Source organism: Triticum urartu, chromosome 2A (genome assembly GCF_056163025.1).
Source record: "Triticum urartu cultivar PI428250 chromosome 2A, HENAU_Tu73, whole genome shotgun sequence".
Taxonomy (NCBI): Eukaryota; Viridiplantae; Streptophyta; class Magnoliopsida; order Poales; family Poaceae; genus Triticum; species Triticum urartu.
Genome location: NC_141874.1, coordinates 735,183,986 through 735,206,676, shown reverse-complemented (window position 1 = coordinate 735,206,676; position 22,691 = coordinate 735,183,986). Strand labels below are relative to the sequence as shown.

The window sequence follows — 22,691 nt, the reverse complement described above, 5'->3', positions numbered from 1 at the left end:
AGCGCCTTCGGCGTTTCTTACCTGGTCCACAACGCTAGCTACCTCGGCGTTTCTTCTTTGGTCAGACACGCTAGCTACCTCGGCGTTTCTATATTGGACAGAAACGCCGCGGGCTATGGCGTTGCTAAAAGGGTCAAATCGTGAAATACTTTGACGTCGAGTTCATTTTGTGACAACGTTCGTTTAAAGGGTCAGAATAGTGATTTCGTCCATGGGATGGGCGGTTGATTGCTGCGTCTAAACCTACGTAGAGTGTACTCCCTCCATTCTACAATGTAGTGCTTCCTCTATACCCGTGCTTCAACTTTAACCGTAAATTTAACTACCAAGACCGATTGCGGCGGGAGCAAAAGTTATATTAGTGAATTCGTATTCGAAAGAAGTTTTTAATTATGTAACTTTTTCTTCCGCCGCAGTCGGTCTTATTCGTTAAATTTATGGTCAAAATTTAACCTCAGAAAGCGCGGGCGCACTATATTTTGAAATGAAGGAAGTATATATTATTACTAGCCACTAGGTGGCGATGGCGTAGGCGTACAGAACCCACCCACCCAAGTGTTGGCATCCTTGTCTTGTTTTCGGCTCGGGGATGCATGGCAACACCAAGACCCAGGTCGTCTCATCCATGTCCATGTGAGGCTCGGCTCCTCCAACAGTGGAGTGTGTGTGTTCCGACATCCTCTTGGCCTGTTGGATGGATGGAGTGTTGAGGCTCTTCTTGTATCGTCGGTTGACTTGTGCGCCTACTCCTGCTTCGCCTCTAGCTTCCTCCATGCATAGGCACAAACCTTCCGGTCGCTTGAATATTTTAACTTCCAGTTATATGCAGGGACTCACAGTCACAGGGAATCATTTTCTCCGTAGCAAAGGTCCGTTTGAGGCCAACTCCACCGTGCTGCGACCCCAAACGGACGTCTGTTTTGTCCGGATTCTGTTCAAGTTTGGGTAGAGATTTGGGGTCGTGTCCGGGTGTGTCCTGGGATGTGGTGGCCGTGCACCCACCGCGCGGACGCATCCCGGCCGCATCCTGTCCGCGTATTATTTTTTTGCAAGTCCTTAACTTTATTTCATCATTTATTTTTGGTACATGAAAAATGCATCATCACATTTTGACTAGTAAAGCAAGGCTAAAGAAAACAAGAATCACAAGAATACATTTTAAAAGATACCTAATTTCCATAACTGCTTCCTTGAGTTGGGTTAGGGTCTTCTCGATGCACTCGTTGTTGATCTGTGGAGGAGGGTCGATCTGGCATCCTCCTTTCTTCTTCAAGCCAGAAGGCTCGATGTGGCATCCTCCTTTCTTCTTCAAGCCGGAAGTCGATGTTGCTTCCTCCTCACACCTAGTCTCGTGTCTAGCCTCTAATCTAGCAACAAGTGTACTTGTCTCATTTACAGCCTCTATGCTAGCTAAAAGTGCACGAACATGTACTAAATTTCTCTCTATCAATATGTCAATGTACTCTTCTTCCCAATAACAAAACTTGCATCCGTTCTACACAACAAAATTTGAAGTTAGTACAACTAGTTAAATCTAGAGCACAAACCGAAGCTAAAAAAAGCGCATACCCCATCGTTTAAGCACTTGATGAACACCCATCCGGGATGTTCCGGCGTTGTAGACACGCGGCGCACGACCATCCTTGGGCAGTGGTCGCACTTAATGAGTGGCAACGGTGCGCCGGCGAGCTTTTGGGCAAGCACCGAACCCGGCCGACCGCCATTCGTGTATCTGCCGGCGGACCACCGACAGTGTAGATCCGAGCGGCTAGAGGAGGAGCCACTGCCTGCATGTGGCTTTGCGGCCCTGCCAGGGCCTTCCGGCGAGGTGCCCGGCCAGTCCATGGCGCGGCCCGGCCTCCCACAGCCGGCCGACCTCAAGACCGACCGGATCCGCCCCAAAACCGGCCGGCGGGTGCGCAAACCAGGTGGCCGTGGTTGGGTAGCTCGGCGGCGCCGAGGGGAAGGGGTTGGGCGAGCTCGCGTCCGAACTGCACGGCTGCAATGGCGGCGGCGGCGACGGCAGCGAGGGGAAGAGTGGGGAAGAGTGGAGGGGGTGCGGCCGGAGGGAGGGAGGGGGCGGATAGAAAAAGGCCCGTCTTGTGCCACCGACAGGCGGGCCAGGGGAGGACACGCGCAGACGACCGACGCGTCCGCGTGGTGTCTGTTTCACCCCAAAAGCGGCACAAACTTGGGCCGTGGATGGGTCGAAAGCGGACAAAAGTCTGTTTGCTCCCGCGCGCTGGGCCGCCTTTTTTGTCCCTTTTACCCCAAATGGACGGGGCCGGACAGGATAGGGTCGCGCGGTGGAGTTGGCCTGATAACATGCATCGTGTGTCATGGCATGGCAAACGTAAATAATAAGAGCAACTCCAATGGGGTGACCCATTTCGTCCGTTTGGGCCATCCGGACATAAAAGCTGGCCCAACGGGGCGACCCAAACGGACGTTCGTGTCCGCATGCTGTCCATTTGTCCTCCGCCCTGACCCAAATTGAACGCAAAAATGGGCCACGAATGAGTCTGCGGCGGACAAAACGAGCGCTCTCGTCGTCCGCTCTCGTCCGCTGCTGCGCTCTCGTGTCCGCCCCTGGACCCACACGTATCAGTGACACAGCACGTGCCGCTCGACGGGGCGAGATCCCCACCTAATCCAGCGTCACCCACACGCGCCGTCCCACCCCTCACCGGCGTCAAGGCCCATCCCCATGCCAGCTGGTGCGCCCACTCCTCCTTGACCCGGCCCTGCCGCGGCAGCCCCGTACTCCTACCCGACCATGCCTGCGGGGGCGGCGGGGAGGCATTGTTGGCGTTGCCGTCGGTCGCGAGGCTCGCCACCTCGAATGACAGCGTGGATGCCGAGGAGGGCGGGCTAGGGCTGGGGTTGCGTCAGCGGTCGAGCACGGACGTCGGCTCTGCCCAGAACCGCCGCTCACCTCGGGTTGTCTGCCATGGCAGAGCAGCTCATCTGCGCCAGATCCGATGAGGGAGAAGAATGGAGGAGGGGGGCGGTGACGTCGGCGAGCCCGCGCCCTGGGGCTGGGGCTGCGGCGGCGGTCGAGCACGGACGTGGGCTCCGCCCAGAACTGCCGCTCACCTTGGGCTGTCGGCCATGGCGGAGCAACTCCTCTGCGCTAGATCCGGTGAGGGAGAAGAAGGGAGAAGGAGGGGCGGTGACGTTGGCGAGCCCGCGCCCTAGGGCCGGCAGCGGCGGCGCGGGGCCGGGGCACTGCCCGTCGTCTGGCTCGCTTGGTTCTGCTGCTGCTGTGCGCTTGCCTCTGTGTTCTGTTGTCCGTTTGGGTCCCTGCGTTGGATGCATCGCGTGTCCGTCTCATGTCCGCTAGGCGGACAGATGACCGATATGGCCAAAAAAGGGACAAAACCCATATCTGGTTGGGTCCGTGCGTTGGAGTTGCTCTAATGGAACCACATGCATGCATGCGTGGTCATTGTAAACAAGTGTGCTTCTCTAGCATTCAGTGCCTCACGCACACCCTCCTTCTTTTAGATCATCAGGGGAGTACACACCCTCCTTCTTGAGAGCATCTCCACCGGCCGCATAAAAATTGCCCAATAAAACTTTTAGGGCGCCACTGTAGCACTTTTAATGCGTCGGACCAACATTGCTTTAGAAGACGTTCAAAGACGCGCACTCAAAAAGCAGACAGTGCAAATTGTGAAGCACACGTAATCCGGAGCCCAAAATATGTTGCCCGCGATAGCATTTTTCAGCGCGCGCCCTAAATCTTTTAGCGCTACAGCATCTGCTGGAGCTGTTCGGCGCCCAAAAGAATAAATTTTTAGTGCGCGGAGTTTTTTTGAGGCGCCTGTTGGAGATGCTCTGATTAAAATACCGCGGGGCTCCTTCCCCATGACCGAGCATGTAGTGGAGGCGTGCCGGGGAAGATGAAGGCGCACGGGTTGTAGTTGGAGGGAGGGACCCGATCACCTTTTTTTTCTTTTTTTTTCTTTTAAGGAGGAGTCTTTCTGCAATAGAAACTTAGATCCGTATATATGCAATTGATATTATTATTTTGCCACGTCAACATCTGCAAGCGGGCCCGGTCTGTCAGTTCAGGGGATTACGATTGTTTCTACAAAACCCCTTAAACACATCTTCTCTTCTAGTGATGGCGCAAATGTGGTGGCTTCTTGCATTTCACTTGTTTTGCCTCGGTATACCAAGTTAAAAGTTTACTCGAATCTTAAAGTTATTTCAAAGGGTACTCTCAGACATTCACAATCAACTAATTCTAATTCTTTTCTTTTTTTGACAAACGATTTTTTATTTAATTATTTGTGAGAACCAGCGTATCAGATACAATAAACGAGACCACCTCAACTAGAGATGACTCCATCCAGGTACCGGGGGTAGAAAATCCACCTAACTTCGCCATCTCATGGGCAACTTGATTGCTCTCCATGTTACAACGAGTGAACAAAACATGCTTAAAGGCCTGGGTCATGTAGTAGCTATCATCAAAGATAGGTCATGTCACTGAACTCAATCTTCCCTCTTGCAAGGCCGAAACCACCTCGGCGTTATTAAATTCCAGCTCTACCTTGTTACATCCGACTATTCTAGCCAAGTTTAGCCGAAATCTAACCGTTGTCGCCTTTGGGGTGAAAGCGTCGAAACAGAAGCTCATCTTCTCATTGGTTGCCGATATAAACATCCCGTTATGATCATGGATTATAGCACCAACAATCCCTTCTAGTTGATCCTCGTTCTCCCAATGGACCGAATAAGAGATCAAAACATTATGTTTATTTTTATTGAAGGGGTAACTTATAATCTTCACCTTTTATCTGCATCGAAATATGTAAACTTTTTTAGAGGGATGTGTGGGTACCGAAAAGGAATTTCAGTGTTCACATCCCTTGATCTTGCGTGATTGGATGATGGCGGCGCCTTGGTGTCGTATTCCCTCTTGGGGGCTTTGTCTTTGGAGCTCGGCACCGGTGAGTGGGACCAGTGGATGGCGGTGGTTTTGGAGTTCAGATTTCTGTGGCATGGGAGCGACATCGGCGACGCGGAAATGGTTGAGGTAGTCGGCTCTTTTTTGGCATGTCCACGGGATTTCCTCTGTTTGTGTTGCTGTGAAGTCGAAGCTGCGGCTTCGGGGGCCCTATGGTATACGATGACTGGTGCAGGTGGACAGTTTGGTGATCTTCCGTGGCGCCAGTCGTACCTGGTTTTGCCATTCATTGTTCTCCGTGAGAGTCGGAGCTGCGTTGTCTGATCGTAGGTGGTTGAGTTTGGCGCGGATCTTCATACAACTTCACTCGGCCTCTATAGTGTGGGTTGAGTCAACGATCGCCTAGAACGGAATTGGAGTCGTTTGCTCAGGGTTTAGGGGTGGCGATGACACCTCTAGGGGAGGAATGATGACAATGATGCACATGCGCTGTCTCGACGAGGCACTCTTTGGAGTGGTATGTGCGGGGCATCTTGTGTGTGCCGCTCAACGGTTGTGACGGTTTTAGCCCGTTTTTTCGTTAATTAACCAGGCAACTCTCTTCTGCTTAATTAATAGACGAGGCAAAACCTTTGCCTTTATTTCGATAAAAAAAGATAGGTCACATTACTGCTTGAAAGGCCGAAACCACCTCGGCATTATCAGATCCCAACTCTAGCTTGTTTCACCTGAGTGTTCTAGCCAAGTTTAGCCGAAATCTAACAGTTATCACCTTTGCAATGAAAAAGCATCGAAATAGAAACTCATCTTCTCGTTGGTTGCCGCTATAAACTTCCCGTTATGATTAAGGATTATAGCACCAACGATCCCTTCTAGTTGATCCTCGTTCTTCCAACGGACCGAAATAAGATATTAGAACAATCTGATTTTTTTTGAAGGGGCAACTTGTAATCTTCATCTTTAACCTGCATCGAAATATGTAAACTTTTTTAGAGGGGTGTGTGGGTACCGAAAACAAAATTTCAGTGTTCGCATGCCGCAATGTTTTCTCCTTTATTTTTGTGAATATGCCACGATGCATTCCAAGTAGAGGATGCCTCCTTTTTTATACCCCCTTCATTTTTAAATATAGGGTGTATAGTTTTTGGCACGGAAATTAAAGAACGCACATGGAGGAAAAATTTCACAAGTTTTGGGCGAGATTACACCTGACTAATTGACATGAGAAAATAGAGGAGCTTGCCTAGTATAAGAAATGTAAACAAATCCTTAAAAAAAATTATTCAAACGAGTGGTGCAACGTAATACACCTTATATTTTGGATTTTTTTAAAAAAAATCTATACACCTTATATCAAGGAACGGAGGGAGTATAAAACTTGCATTAAGCAAGTCGTCATCTTTCATTGGAGGGCATTGTTGAGTGTGTAGTCTTTCCATGAACGGAGGCAGGGGCATGTACGTACCGAAGAGGCACGCACGAAATGGTAGTGCAGGGCAGGCCACTCCTGGCTGCAACATGCAAAGCGTCCACTGCGAGCTCCGGGAAGCCCGGGCACGCGTTGCTGGCTCCCTCACGGGGCGGCCTTGTCAGGTGCGCTGCACATCGTGACGGGGCCAGGTCTGAACACCTGCGATGGCCGGCCGGCCGGGCAGCAGGCTGGCACGCCAAAGCCTGGGAGCTCCTGTGCGTTGCGATCGCGCTGCGCCTCGGCTGCCGCCCGGTCCGTCCTTGCATGCATGCACGCACGCCGCCCCCGCCCCCGCTCCCTCCCTTTCCGTCGCGTCCACGAGCATGCACGCACGCACGCACGGACACGCCGGCCGGGCTTCCTCCTTCCGGCCCCGCCAACGCTGAGCGCCGACGAGGCGCTCACGGCGATCGACGCCCCCGCCGCGAGTGGAACCGGCCGGTGCCTCGCCTACCTACGTACGGCGACGTTCATCGGCCGCCGCGGTGCGGTGCTGCTTGCATTCGCTGCGTCCGAGACGAGCCGTATGTACGTATGTACGTACGTCGCGTGGGCTCCAGCTCTGTGCCGTGTATCAGGCAAGGCAACCAATCAATCAAGAGAACACAACGGCGGTCATGGGATTTGGAGACGGAGAGAGAGGCTGGCTGGGGGAGAGGAAAAAGCAGGCCGAGATTCGAGGAAAATAATGTGTAGAGTGAGAGAGATAGAGGAGGGGCTGACTTCTCGTTTGCCGGTTTGAGACAGGCAAAAGTTCTACCGCTCCGGTAAACAGGCGTACCACCTTACCATCTACTATATTACTTGTTCCCACTTTTGACTGGATGACCGTGTACGTCTGTGTGCGTGACCTCTCTGTGTATCACGGGCGCACATTTTTGTGTGTGTGTGTAGTATCACGGGTGCACATATGGATAAGCATCCATTTTCTCCTTTGAGCAAATAAGAAAATTGGAGTTAAAAAACTCTGAAAAAGTAAGATTTACTAAATGCCAGATATTATGTATTTGATAAAAAAGAAATAAAAAAGTTATTTTGCTCTTTCATTAAGCCTTCAAAGGTGACTAATCTGTAGTGCTTACTATAGTTTTAGAAAGTTTACATGCATGATTCTTTTTTGCATTACATTAACTGGACATCGTTTTCTTATGCAAAAAAGAAATAAAAGCCGAAGATTACACAAAAATATATTTAAAGTATGTATTTTAAAAACTAGCCTACATTATTTTGTTTTCCGTTAAAGGCTTCGAATTAACACGGTTAATATGGAGTACTTACTGTGTTTTTTGAAAGTTTATGTTATTCCTTTTGCATTACACCAGTTTTTCTTTGTTAAAAAGACGTACAATGTGAAAAATATATTTCTTTGTAACAAAGTCAGCGGAGAGGGACCCAGGTTTGTATTTTTGTTTTTCTTTACTTTCTTTTGTGAAAGAGGCATCACACCCCTCTAAAATAAACAAAAAATACACCAATGTCCCTAGGGTCTGATTCTCTTCTTCCTCGAGAACAGGCTGATGGCGCGCCACCCCTGATGCCTCCCCATCGGCAGAGCCAGCTCGCCATTATAAATTGCACGCGGCAAGCCATCAAGGACACATGCCCGCGGAACCAATGCTTTCAAGAGAAAAAAAGGTCGAAGTAATCGCCGGAAGATCCACACATCCAAGATCAAAATCTTCAAAATAAGTTCACACGCCTCATGATGATACCGGAGCCCGCACCAACATGACGAAGAGGAGTCTGTATGACCAAGTTGTAAAGGGGAGCTGTCGTCACTGCCACACCAACAAACTTACAAATGGCGAGGACATGGACAAAAAGTCCCAAATGGCAGAGACAACTAAGGACGAAATGTAGTAGACGACGCATGCGACAAAGGACGAGGCATTCATTACAATGTAGGGCACCGACTTCTGCACCGTGAGAGCAAGGACCAGGCCGACGGCTTCCTCGGTGAGAAGACGGAGGTGATAAGTACTCCCTCCGTCCGAAAACGAAGGGAGTAGAAGGAAGGCTAAAAGGAGTAATTGTACCTACGGTACATGAACTTGCACGGTGGGTACATAGTCATACGATAACTTAGGAAAGACACGAGTTGATCATGTAACTTGATGTTCGGGAACACTTGGGCAGATTTCCGTCACTCATGTTTTGTTGATTCCACCTACATGGCATGCCACCGTGGTAGCAAGTCCCACATGTTTGTGGGGGAGAGAAAGAGATATAAAATAAAATGGTGTGCCACACGGACTCGACGCGCGTGGGCTAGTCAACCCAACCGAAGAATGTTGTTGCCGTATATAGAGATGGATTGTTTTCTACTCCCTCCGTACGGAATTACTCATGAAATGAATGTGTCTATAACTAAAATATGTCTAGTTACATCCATTTCTCGAATAAGTATTTCCGGACGGAGGTCCTTTCCACAATACATGTGCAAACACACTTGTTAGTGGGCATGATTTTTTTTCCATTCGATCAAAAAATGGATCGTATCCCACTACCAGAAAGGTAACATAATGAAAGAAAGAAAAAAAGCATCCAAGGTGCAACAAACCAACAAACTCAAACGTTGCATAAGTTTTGCTGCGTGTAGATATAAGTCTATTGCGTCGAGTGGTACGCCACAATGTGAGTCGCTAGGTGAGCAGCATCGTTGATGGAGAGGAGGACATGCTCGATAAGATGCTCTGTGCTCCCATGCAAGAGGGTCTTCGTTTCCCCTGCTGGGGAGGTCATCGAGGAGCGGTTGATAACATCATCTTTAAGTAATGAACATAGCTTGTTCCCCTTCTTCAGGAATTTCCTTTTGTATTTTTCGAACAGTTTCTTCTGCATTAGAAGTTTGCTCTCCCAATTAGTGTTGCATTAAGTGAACATTAGGAATGAGCTTGCATGTATGACCATGCATCCACTTGTCTCCATACCTCCAACATTCTCCTACTTTCCCGAGTTTCTGAAATGTGCCAGTAGTGATTTCTATTTGTTTGACATGTATACTTTGTTGTATATGTGTTGTTGTGTTACTATTTTTGTTCTAGAAACTTCCATTGTTCTTTTGATAATAATTGACATAAGGACTGATTTGCTTCTTAGGGATTACACTAACTATAGGATAGTTGGCTTCCACTCCCTTGGCTAGACAATAAGCACCAGTGAGTGATTGTGGCCTTAATGGTCTAACCTGTAATTTAATTCCCTCCCTTAAATCATTCACATAACACCTGACAAACCACAATTCTCCCAGCTCAGCATTTTCTTCCAGCACATCTTCCATTAGCCCTTCAAAGGTTTCAGTTAAGTCATAAGAGCCTTGCTCTGAAAATATCCTCACCATCTCAACTCCAAACTATTTCAAGGAGAGTTGTTTCTTCGATTTCCCATGTCTTCTCAACCATATATCAGCTTCATCGGTGACATACATTTGAGCAAGAGATACTTTTAACTCCTCAGGTGCAACAAACATCTAAAAATATTCATTACATTGCCTTATCTAGCCTACTGGATATTCTCCAGAAAATATAGTTTGGGACTTTTAGTTAAGGATTTCATGAACTGTGCTTGCACCTCCCGTACATATGTTCTACAGTAACCTTGCCATAGTTGCATGTCTTTGTTCTGTTGATAAAACTGATTGAATGCAGGAGTGTGTACATTGTTTCTTGCAGTAATTGGGTTTCCTGCCACACTATTAGTGTCCTATCTCACTTAAATGGGAAACCCAGGAGGCATTGTTGCCCTGTTAGTTCTAATTGGTGGCAAATTCTGCATTTCTAAGTTCTCCAGTTGCTTAGACATTTCGTTCTCTGCTGCTAATTGCTTCCTCAACCGATTCACTCTTTCAACTTCTTCATGTGTTTGCTCATGATGCAAGGTAGGAGATCTAAGCACTTGAGTCGAATTGGAAGGGTTATCACTTTGAGGCATGTTCTACATTGGTTTCACCAATGTGTGAAGAACATAACTAATAGCTGAAAGTTGCTTACTGAAGTCCAAAAGTACTTTCTCTACATACCCAACTTGTAATGAAATTCCTCCCTGCTTGGAACTTATCGACTGTGCTTCCTCTTGTAATTTAGACACCCGAGTTTGCATTTGGGCACTATCTTTTAGCAGAACACCAAAATCATCGTGCAAGGATAGAACCTCTTGAAGATCCGCCTCATCGATTGCTTTTGCGCGTCCCATCTCCTTGATCTGAGGTGTAGGTTGGGAATTTACCACTAGGAATCACCTAGAAACCATCCCTAAACCTCTGATCCTGCCGCCACCGAGCTCCACGCCTCCCTGGCACACAGATCAATGCCTGAACGTGGGATTGTACCGCTCGAGCAGAGTACTCGAACAACCACCTCTGCTCTACTGATCCATGCCTGAACTGTCACCGACTTGAGCGCCTACACACTGCCACCCTGAACCTCAACCCCTCCGTCGGTGCCGCCTGATACACCACCTTCGCCGTCGCTCACGAAGAAGGGTGGGAAAAGGGGTGTGAATCACCGTTTTGACAATTTTTTCTCACCAAGAAACGCCTCTGCCAAGGATTGATGGCTCATGATACCAATTTGTCAGGACCAAAACAATATTTGAGGAGATGAATTATAACTTTACGAATAATTTGGCAACTATTGATTGGATCTGAACTATTATTTCTATAGGGCGAAGAGTGCAGGGTTCATGTGTTAGCCATGGCAGGTACCAATTAGGGAATTCAACAATGAACCTCTCGAGCCACATCTCCGCTGGTTATAGGCTGGAAAACAATAGCGAGCGTAAAACAGTGAAAGGTAGAAATGCTAAAACGTCAACGGTAAAGTAAATCATGCAATGGCGACTAGTCGTCTGAGTAAGGAGCCATCGCAGCCGTCCATTCCTTTGAATCGGTATTGCCAGATCTGCTACACCCCTTCTTTGAATGAACAATGGTGTTGACTGAACGTGCGACAGTCTAAGCCTGACATTGCCCCTCCCTTGAGAAACGACGTGTCCTCATGGCGCTTGTTGATTTGCACGCCAGATTTGAGTTGTTGTCTTGAAGAACTTTGGAAATATGTACTTGATAAATTTCGCGTCTTCCCATGTTGCCTCTCTAGGTGACAAATCCTCCAACTGGATGTACTGCTACACACATGCAAGTTATTTCTAGGAACTTGCCTCACTTGTAAGACTGAAGCAGGACCTGTTTTGATAGTTCGATTAGAAGTGACCATGGGTAAATTTGGGCTAGGTATGGATTTGCTGCCAATGTGCTTCTTTAGTTGACTCACATGAAAAACATGGTGGATTTTCACATGGTCACAAAATTGAAGTATGTGAGCCATCTTGACAATCTTCTAGATGATCAAGAATGGTCCATAATATTTGTTTTGTAAATTTCAGAGCTCCTCTGAATCCGAAAGCTGCTAGCCTATATGGTTCCATTTTAAGATACACCATGCCTCCAACCTCAAACGCTCTTTCATTTCTCTTGAGATCTACATATCTTTTCATTCTGTTCTAGGCTTGTTGTAAGTTGTCTTTCAGTTGTTCCAACATGTGTTGTTTAACAGACAAGAAGGTCTGAGTTCATCCTCAGGTTCCGGAATAGCTAGCTCAGAGATCAAGGGTGGAGTAAAACCATAAATAGCTTGAAAGGGAGACATGTTCAGGGTAGTATGATATGTAGTATTATACCAAAACTCTACCAAAGAAAGCCAAGAACACCATTTCTTGGGTTCATTGGTTGTCATGCGCCTAAGATAAGTTTCCACACATTGGTTTACCCTCTCAGTTTGACCATCAGTTTGAGGATGGGAGGAATAATGTACCTCAGTTCACTTTTCAAACTAGCAAAAATATCCTTCCACAATTTACTAGTGAAAATTCCGTCTATGTCTGAAATAATGAGCTTAGGAGGGCCATGCAATCTGATAATGTTGTCCACAAAGGCTCGTGCTACACCAAGGACAGTGTATAGATGTGCTAGTGGTATAAAATGAGCATGCCTAGTAAATCTATGCACTACCACCAATATTACTTCATTGCCTTGAGATTGTGGAAGTCCCTCTATGAAAATTTATGTTGAACACCCTCTGTTATTTTCTGATCAGTAATGAATTTAAGAGACCGTTGATTTGTTTCGATGATGAGTTCATTTCCAATTAGATAGTCTCCGTCTTTTAAGTGCTTCTAGAATAGCCACAGTCTCTTTTCCATGAGTGGAAAGTGCAATATTTCTAGGGCACAAGGAAGAGTTGTAGTATGTTGGAGGTCTTCCATGCTGCTTCAACATTGCGCCAAATTCCTTTACCAGAAGCATCAGTCTCCAAGATAAAAGGCTGAGAGGTATTTGGTAGGACTAGAACTGGGGTTGTAATGAGAGCATTTTGGAGCTGAGCAAAAGCTTTGCCATGTTCACTCTTCCAGGAAAATTGTCCTTTATTAATAGATCACATACCCTTTAATAAATTTTCTATAATAACCTGCTAACCCAAGGAAGCATTTTAATTTTGTAACACTATCAGGTGTTGTCCAGTCTGCAACAGCTTTGAATTTTTGTGGATTAGTGGCTACTCATGCCACAAAGATCATATGACCCAGATATTCTACTTGTTCTAATGCAAAAACACACTTAGATAACTTTGCACATAACTGGTTTTCCTTTAAAACTCTCAGGACAGTCTCTATGTGCGTCCATGTGATCTTTCAGAGTTGTACTGTAAATGAGTATATCATCAAAGAACACTAACACAAACTGTCTCGAATAAGGGCCAAAAAAGTTGTTCATCAATGCTTGGAAAGTGCCTGGTGCATTGGACTGCCCAAAGGGCATCACCAAAAAAGTCTTGACTCATAAAGGAAATGCCTCTGCCAAGGAATGATGGCTCATGATACCAATTTGTTAGGACCCGAACAATATTTAAGGAGATGAATTGTAAATCGACGAAGAATGTGGGAACTACCGACCGGTCCGAACTATTTATTTCTATAGGGTGAAGAATGTAGGGTTCACGTGCTAGCCATGGTAGGCAGCAACCGGGGATTCAACAATGAACCTCTCCGGCCACATCCCGGCTGGTTATAGGCTGGAAAACAACAGCAAGCGTAAGACAGTGAACGGTAGAAATGCTGCTATCGCGACAACGGTAAAGCAAATCCTACGGTGGGGACTCGTCGTCCGAGCAAGGAGCCATCGTAGCCATCCGTTGTATTTGCCGGATCTGCTACACCCCTTCTCTGAATGAACAAGGGTGTTGACTGAAAGTGCCACAGGGTAAGATTGACACTCCGGCCCCACCCACGTCCCCAAACATGAAACCCAGCCAACGGAAGGAAAACCCAAACACTCCGCGCCCCCAATCATTCACCCCCGCGCGGCCTCCTCGCCTTCCTGTCTCTCCCCTTCTCCCCTCCCTTTCCGCTGCAGCTGGGTAGGGTTTAGCGGTGGCTGAGGGAGGTCTCGGCGGCATGGCGCCGTCCAAGGGGGAGCGGCGGGGCGGCGACCCGGCCGAGGGGGAGGACGAGTATTCGGCCAGCGTCGGCCGCTGCGCCAGATCCGGCGGCATCTGCCCGACCCGGCGCCACGCGGACGACGAGGCCAGGTCAGCCGCTCGTACACCTGCGGTGAGGGCGGCGGGCGAGGGCGGGAGCCGGACGCTTGAGAGGCGCGTCGTGCCGGGGGAGATGCGCGGAAAGGGCGCGGCCGCCGATGTCATCCAGGAGGCGTTGCCGACGTGCGGGTGCCACATCGAGCGCTGCCGTCACCACGACGCGGTTCCCCGTCGACGCCCTGTACGGGTCGACGACGGCGAGGGCACGTCCGTGGCCGGCGCTGAGGAGGCCGTGCGGACGTGCGGGAGCTACACCGACACCCCGCCCCGACGCCCTACACCGGTCAGCACGTCGACGGCTCTCGGCATCAAGGGCGGCCGCGGAGGGCGGGGCCTGAAGAACAAGCGCGACGAGATGCCCGTGGAGGTGAGCCGCGACGGAGTGCACTCAGACGGCTTCGAAGAGTCGGTCGCGCGGTGCGGCTTCCGAAACCCGAGCCTGGTGCGGCGGTGTGCCACGCCGCCACGGAGGGACTCGACGCGGTGCGCGCAGATGGGGGCCTGCATTCCGGTGGCAGTTGGACGGGGTCGCGGCCACAAGGACACCCACGACGACTACTACGGCACCTCGAGGCCACGGGCTGCGGAGCTCCATGCCCCCACTGCAGATCTGCGCGCAGAGGTATGGCCTTCTCCCTTGTTCTTGTGTGCACGCGCGCGCTTCAAATTCTGCCGGAGTTACAATATGCTGGAAAATTTTACAGGAACTTGTTGTTGCTATATGTTGGAAAATGCTGTGTTATTATCTGTCCATGTGTGGTAGACTAGTAGCACCTTTCAATTAATTTTCAATAAATATGTGATTATAAAGGTGATATTTCTAGAAACAATACCTTAAATGACATTGGGTGGATTATGATTCTTCATACTTATTCAATTGTATGTTTGTCTGTTTATTTCAATGAGTTGTTACATGGTTTCATCAATTGCTTATGTTATGTCAGGGTTTTAAGAATTCCTCCAACAGCTCAAAGGGCCTAGGCCTAGTGCAGAAGATAGACAACGACTATTATACTGAGGTAATTTTGCGTTGCAATGCTTCATGGTAGTATTTTGGATGTTGGATGTTGAATCAAATGTTTGTTGTAAATGTGGGCAGTGGGTTCAACTTGATCTGGAACAATGCGATCTTGTCACCAAACCGTCAGCTCTATATAGATTATCAGGGTCATATCCATCCATTCTATGGTTGCCATTTGTGCATGCAACTACAATGGCTCCAAGGTTTTTACTAATTTGATTTGTTGAGAAGCATGCTACCTTTATGTCTCCAACAAGCATAACCGTTAAATCTAGTGAATTGTAGCTGTCTGAGTTTGTTATGGGTATTGATGATTGTAGGTATCATCATATTGAAGAAAATAGCCATAGATTGTTTTTCGGTGGATATTACATTAGTTTTAAATGAACGTCAAATCTAGATTTAAACTGAACATAATTATGTTATCTGCTTATTATGCCTTATATTTGTATAACTTTCTCTCTGCCTTAATTGTAACTTCCAATTTATCTAACATTCTATCCAACAATTATTTGCAGGGAGTTTCTCAGGTGTTTCTACATCTCTGTGGCACAACCATTTCTCATCAGGAAAATCTGTACACTTCAAATGTGAATATGTTAATGAAGGTGGCATGTGATAAAGTGGGTGTAAAATCCAAGGATTTTTACTCAATTTATTGTGGAAAAGTGTTGGATCCTGAGCAACTTCTATCCTATTATCAGATAAACAAGGATTCAAAAATCATAATTAATCCAAGACTCAGAGGTGGCTGGTATGTAATAAATTGCGCTAGACTAAATTTCAGAAATTATTTTTATTGGTAGAGGTTTATTACCAGCTTCTTGAACTTACTCTTCCTCACAGCCGCTTTCTGTCTTTAAGATGTTATTTTTTTCTTGCAAGTGGCATTACATTCCATTGGTGGATAGGTTCCACATTGTTATTTTGTTCAATTCCTGGTATGATGGATACTAAAATTGAAGTTTCACAAATACTGTTGCTTAATTCTGAAACTTAGGCTTCATGAATAATTGAAGTGGGTGATGCAATATGTGCCGATCATATCTATTTTTTCCCTTTAATTCTAACAATTCAAGTTGATAGATTATGCCCAACCATTAATCTATGTATGGCTCATGTGGATTTTAACTTCAGCATGCTTTCGATTCTGCTGTGTCAGGCTGGACACTATCGTTTACTGTTCAGCTTATACAATGGTTACCAAGGAAAATGGCCTTCTTCTGTATAAATATTAGATGATATGGGGTTGTTACCTGCAAATTCCTTCATGGCTTATGTTGAGTGCATACCTGTAGTCAATTGTACCATGTTTCTGCAGTTTTCTTGTCTGTGAGTTTATTTGTATACATAGAACATTGGCATCACTAAATTGTTAAGTTTCTTATAGACGCACATGGAAATATCCACCAACCTTCCTGAAAGTTGAGCTTATTTTGACTTTTGAATCTGTGTAATCCAAGCTTCGTATTCTAGATGGTGATGTTAGAACATGCATTGACTAGACTTGCTGAGTTATATACTTTCCTCTATAGCTTTCATGGGTCAGCCTGTCAATTTGCTTGCGGAATATTCGACAACACTTCTCTGAGTTTCGTTTGTCAACTAGTCAATTTATTTGTTTGCCATCTATATCTAGTAAAACTGGCCGATTAGGTCTCTGTTTAACCTCAGTATGCCTTTACTTCATTTTTGTCAGGCCGACATGGACAGTACTGTTTATTTTACGATTGTTACCCAGAAATTGGTCTTCCTATTTGGAAATATTGGATGATATCGGTAGTACTGGTTGATTTATGCAATGGGCTGTTATCTTTGAATTCCTTCATAGCATATGTTAAGTTCAACATGATTTAGGGGTCTGTGCTGTTGTAGTATGACTGGAAGAACACTTTTTTAGGGGTCTGTGCTGATTGGAAATTGATGTGCATTGTTGTCTTTTAACCCTAATAAAGGTAGAGACTTCATTTAGCTAGTGTGTGAGCCTCAACTCTGAAGGTGCTGTCCGAGTTCACCAATCTAGCTTAGTTATGATAATTATTGATTGGCATCACTCCATTAGTTGATTTAGCCCTAAATTGCTAATTTAACTATGATTTTATATAATAGTGATGTGATTATTATTTGCAGGGTTCATGTGTAGAGGTGCATAACTTGTTGTTTTTTAGAATCATGTTAGATCTATTTGAATATTTAGTGGTTATGGTGTAAATAAGTTAAGGTAAAGTGTCAGTTTGATGTGGCTAAACTATTTATACTAGCACAGTGTCAACTAGCCATCATTGATCGTAAAAGATTAATTTGGTAAAAGGAACACTATTTAGTTCTGTATGATTCTAGCCATCGATCATTTCTGGTCTTGGACAAACCATGCTTTTGTTATTTTTACCTTGACTGCGCTGTGCCATTTCACATTTAAAACATTTTTGTGACAGTTCTAAGCCTTTATTTCTTGTATTGGAAAAGACTGATTATGTTTGTTTTTCACAGTTCCTCAAACTGGGATGCAATAATTAGTGGTTTGGGTCTCTTCCGCTTGCACACCGTGTCTTTACGACGAGCACTAGTTCTCCCGTCCCTGGCCAAGCTAGGTCCAGTAGTAGAGGTGAAGTACTTGGGAGAAGTTTTGCAATTCTGTTCTCGAAAGGTCTTGATCTATTTATGCAGAAGGCATTTCAGTGGGATATGCTTTGGAGGACAATTTACTTCAGAGCAAATTTTGTTTGATGAGGACGGGAATGCCCGAATCAATGCTACCCGGCATCCATACACCAAAAGATTGGCTGTTCTTGACTACAACAGACTATATGACATATTTGACAAAGCGTTTAAATATGAAGGCAACAGATACCCTATGCATACCTTAAATTTGCTTAGTTTTCTGCAAGGTCCTCCTCCTGAAATTGACCCCCAAAGCGAGTCCATCATCGCATACTTGACCAATCACATGGCACTCTTGTCCCACACCGAGCGTATTGCTATCAGCGCTCTTCTGGATCTCTTGGTTGAAAGACTTGATAAGGAAGATAAGAAGCTGCTCAAAACTTACATGAAGTTTGTTAAATGGACTGTTAGGGTGCCATGGGTTCCAGCAATGAACACCACTTACAACCACTTTAAATTTATTAGGAAAGGGAAAAAATGTGTCCCGTATAAGGATAACAGAATCAGTTTACTCCGTTTTTCTACAAACTTCTTCAAGCATTCCCCAAGTGTACGTTAATCTTCTTCTTTGGATACAATCGCTCATATACTTGGGATAACTAGTAGATACAACAATGCTTATGACCTGTCTTGATGCAGTTCTCTCCAGAGGAACTAGAGGCTGCGTTCTCTTTAGTCATGGAATGGGAGAGTTTCATACCGCAGCTGGTGTACGATGCTCTAGTAACTTTTAAAGATGCACAGAAACCCTGCACTGCCAAAGTCCAGGAATTTGTGGACCAAGTTATTGCGATGTAAGTTACGAGCTTGTAGTTTATAATTTCACATAATATGAGAACTGTAGCTGATACTTTTGTTAATTATCCGCAGGCTCGGAAAGAACACAATTGGTTGTACCAAGGGTTGAGTTTTCTGAGCCGAAGAAAGGTGATCTTTTGAATGGAGAAGACGCATCAAGCGCATGTAGGGTTGTCTCCCTTTTGTTGCCATTTGTTTCTTGTGTTGGTTTGGTGGACCTGTGGTGTACGTTGGAGCTTCGTTTTTCTTTTTTGATACAACATCCCTCATTTATTCAGTTGTGATCAAAGTACAAGTAGATGGGTGATTGGCGAGGGAGCTTCATTTTCTTTCTCATGGCCATGTACAACCTTTCAGGATTGTGCACGCCTAAAGAAGAAAAAATAAGCTGCCCTATGTGCTGATAACCCAATTTACATCAGGTTCACGTTTGTGCTGTAATCCGCACAGCATCTGCAGATTCATGAATGAGAAAATGTCCACCCCATTTCTTTTTTAAAGCATAAAACTGAACCAAATGTTGGTCTTGATGGGTGTGAATGTAGAGCAAGGGGGGAGGGACGGAGTGCGGTAAAAGTCTTAGGGAGACGGGGTTTGGGTGGACCTGGTGTTTTGGAGTCCGACGTGGCGGGCGTCCTGACTCCTCCAAACCTCCCATGAGTTGTTTTCTAATATGCTGGATTTCAGATATCCGGACCTACCGCAGACGTTGGAAGTGTCCGAATTGCATGATGCGAACATTTGGGTGTGCTTTGGTGATACACGTTGGAATTACCCTTATCTAATACTACTTAAGAAGGAAAACAAAATTGCACTGAATTGATAGCAAGAAAAAGTGACACCATTGGTTGGATCGACTTGAAAAGAAACACCTGCAAATGCCCTCTTACCAAGATAGGTTGGGTTGGCAAAACCAAAGCCATGTCGCAAACCAAACCAAACAAAAGAACCAAAACTTATTAAATGCCTATCTTGTTTTGAAAGCCAGACTTTCATGTTTGGTTTGTGACAAGTCAGTATGATGGTCAAGCAAAGCAAACATCCAGATGCCTGGCTATCTAGTATTACTTCCAAAACAACGTTCACTTAAGACAAATTAGACGTACTAAAACAGTAGAAGACACAATCGCACACACTTTATACGGTAAGTATGAAGCCAGAATCAACACAATAAAAAATAATAAACCGTAAACGGCCACAACCAGCTAGTGCAATCCAAAAGAAGCACTCCAATAGGCATAAAGTCAGGACTGATAAGTTTAAACCATGCCCAGTTACAATCCAAAAGGAGCCACTCAATAGGCATAATGCCATGACTGATAAAGTTTATAACTACAACTAATCGATACAGATGACATTAAATGTCTTCATTGGGCCTAAGCAAAATCAAGTGGCCGCCATCGGTCCAAATTTCCTCATGATATGTTGCCAAGATCTCAAGACTTCATCCTCTTTCCTCTTAAAACAAACTGGCTTGCTCTTACCTCTCTCTGCAAAAATAAATAAAGATGCCTGTCAAATACAATACTTTTAATGTGACCACATTTGCCATTTCCTATCAAATGTGTTACTGATATTAATAAATTGGGCAACTCCAACACAATGTCTACCGTTAGTCCAACATGACCTTACTAAAAAAAATTGTGGAAACAGATGTATGTGTCAAAGGTACTCTCTCCATCCTATGATATAAGAGCGTTTTTGACACTACACTAGTATAAAAAACGCTCTTATATTATGGGCCAGAGAGAGTACATTTTTGACTTTTGATTGACATATTTCATTCAGACACTTGCCACTGTTCATCTATAGTTTGAAATTATGCTTCATCTGCTATGTGCATCTTTGAACGGCCATGGCTCATACAAATTCCAAGTTCAGAAACAACTACTAAAATAACACATACACTACTATATTCACCGAATGCCCATGTCTTCAAATGTTAAAGTGGAGATGTGAAGCTAATGATAACACTATCTCCATCAAGCAAAAAAGGAAGAAAAAACAGCCCTAAAACCTGAATAAGTGTCATCATGATGTGCAAGAAGTTGGGTCCTAATATGACAAGGGGGCAGAGTAATTAGGTAGTGACAATTGATTACAGAGTCATGATTGCGGATGAGCATCAATATCAGACATCTACTGTTCAACATGGGGAGGTGGCCAAATATCTTGATTTTTTTAGCAAGTAATGAAGCAAACTGGATGTGATAAACATGCATTGGAATTTTTATCATTTAAAAACCTAAGCATAATTACATTATTATGCAAATGAAAGCATGAAACGGTGCTTAGTGGTGGTAGTAATACCGGTGATCCTGTAAATGCTGTCGGTGCGCACTGAACTCACTGGCAAAGAGCTGGGAATTAACAGAACTCTTTTCACCCTTTGGATAGAACTGGACCTTGTCATTGCCTATGTCAACACGAAGCATCCACTGGCCCATGTACTCTAGTCCATCGTCCAACTCCCTGAGATCATCTAAGACTAGGTAGACGACGCCGTCTTCATGGATGCTCAGAACAGGGAACGACGGAGGAAGATTTCTTATACCAGCAGGCTTGTAGGCCTCGTTTGCCCAGATGTTTTCAACATTGTACTTGCGGCTTTCCTTCCACCCTGAGAGGTCATGCGAGAGAGTCCAGATGGTCAGTTCCAATCCTTTTTCCGGCTGGTGTTCATCACATTCATCCAGGGCGACAAACTTGATTTCGCCACCAACACAGGCCATGGAACGGAACTCCTCGGCACAGGCGTATGTAAACTTGTTGCTGTCGGCATCATAGGTTGGACAATCTTTGGGCAACTGAATAAAGCTGAACTTGCAGTTTTGCTTCAGATCACAGAGCACCATGCCTTTGAGCAGATCCACCCAGCAGAGGACAGAGCCCCAACAAGAGAAGCACAAGTCAGGGGAGAAGTGGCTGGTGGTGCTGGATGGAAGGGGCAGGCGACTGGGATGCAAGTCCCATTTTTGGACGGACGACTTCCACAGCCAGAGCGCAGCTTGGGAGCCTTCTGGCCAGACCCTGACGAGCTCGGCAAGAAAGTAGTCGTTCCCGGCGGCGGCGGCGGCTTCGCACATGACGACGGCCGACTCGCACCCAATGGCTCTATGTGAGTGGTCGGAGGGGAGTTCGGGGATCCCAGAGATGGAGTCGTTCCTGGCGTCGTAGATGAGGTAGCCTCCCGGCAAACGGTTGCCAGGGCGGTACCCTCCGGCGTACATGGCGACCAGGTTCTTGTCCGCGCTGGAGATAGTGGCCAAGGTGAGGCTGTGGAACTGCATCGGGAGCCCGACAGATGCCGGCGGCCGCAGTATGTGGAGGAAGGAGAGCGCCGGCGGATCGGCGACGACTGCGTGCGCCTTGAAGGTCCGCAGGTAATCGGTGACTGCGTCACTGATCTCTTGGCGGCTTGGTGGATCATCTCGTCCTTCCCACGGGCAGCGGATTGACGACACTCGGCCGGATAACGCCGCGTCGTCGGAGAAGTAAATCTCGCGTTGGAGCAGAGCCGTGGAACGGGCCATGGCGGCTAGCTAGCTGAGGTAGGGATTAGGGTTGGGTGGAGGGTGGAGGGAGAAGGGATTTGGTGATCGATGGCGGCGGCGCGGCTAGGGTTAGGGCTAGGGTTGGGTGGAGCGATTTGATTTGGGGATCGAGCGAGGAAGGAGAAGCCGGGTTGGGCTTTGCCCAGATCTAAAATACTACGTAGCAGGGAAACCGGCGTCAAGGGTAAGAGGGGACTCGCTTGGACCGTTGGATCGACCAGCCAACGGTGGATACGATATCCCAGCAAACGCACGAGGAGGGCTGCGGTTCGGCGCTTCGCTTTTTCACACTCATCACGATGGGGGACTCAAAAAATCATTGGCATACCAATATATATATATATATATATATATATATACCAATATATATATATATATATATTTATATATATGATGAAAATGCAAGTCAAAAAGAAAGTTATGGTGTATTTTTTTTCGAGAAAAACTTTCAATCTGTTCATCTCCAATCATGATACTACAACGAATATCAAAAATAATAAAAATCACATCCAAACTCATAGACCATCTAGCGACGACTACGAGGACTTGAGCCGTCATCGCCCCTCCATCGCCAGAGCCAGGCACAACTTTTTGTAGTAGACAGTCAAAAAGTCGTTGTGCTAAGGCCTCATAGGACCAGCGTGCCAAAACAACAACCGCCGCCGATGAAAAA

General features: G+C 46.2%; 2 protein-coding genes across 2 annotated transcripts; one reads left to right on the top strand and one right to left on the bottom strand.

Annotated features, from left to right (window-relative positions):
* The first annotated feature begins 13,729 nt into the window (after positions 1 to 13,729).
* On the top strand, positions 13,730 to 18,958 carry LOC125540214 (uncharacterized). Its single transcript, XM_048703791.2, has 6 exons — positions 13,730 to 14,603; positions 14,926 to 15,000; positions 15,521 to 15,756; positions 17,493 to 18,216; positions 18,306 to 18,460; positions 18,537 to 18,958. The coding sequence occupies exons 1-6, from the start codon at positions 13,839 to 13,841 to the stop codon at positions 18,571 to 18,573; spliced, it is 1,992 nt and encodes a 663-aa protein (XP_048559748.1). The 5' UTR covers positions 13,730 to 13,838; the 3' UTR covers positions 18,574 to 18,958.
* A 712-nt stretch (positions 18,959 to 19,670) lies between these two features.
* LOC125540215 (uncharacterized) lies at positions 19,671 to 22,158 on the bottom strand. Its single transcript, XM_048703792.2, has 2 exons — positions 20,775 to 22,158; positions 19,671 to 19,954 (listed from the first exon to the last, which is right to left on the bottom strand). Exons 1-2 carry the CDS (start codon positions 21,995 to 21,997, stop codon positions 19,945 to 19,947), a joined length of 1,233 nt encoding a protein of 410 aa, XP_048559749.1. The 5' UTR covers positions 21,998 to 22,158; the 3' UTR covers positions 19,671 to 19,944.
* Positions 22,159 to 22,691: the final 533 nt, after the last annotated feature.

What these genes read in the sequence shown, in the direction of transcription:
- LOC125540215 (XM_048703792.2), bottom strand. Translation starts at nt 21,997, where the DNA reads ATGGCCCGTTCCACGGCTCTGCTCCAACGCGAGATTTACTTCTCCGAC.
- LOC125540214 (XM_048703791.2), top strand. Translation starts at nt 13,839, where the DNA reads ATGGCGCCGTCCAAGGGGGAGCGGCGGGGCGGCGACCCGGCCGAGGGG. An exon ending in CTGCAGATCTGCGCGCAGAG is followed by an intron (nt 14,604 to 14,925) that starts GTATGGCCTTCT and finishes ATGTTATGTCAG; the next exon opens with GGTTTTAAGAATTCCTCCAA. An exon ending in ACAACGACTATTATACTGAG is followed by an intron (nt 15,001 to 15,520) that starts GTAATTTTGCGT and finishes AATTATTTGCAG; the next exon opens with GGAGTTTCTCAGGTGTTTCT.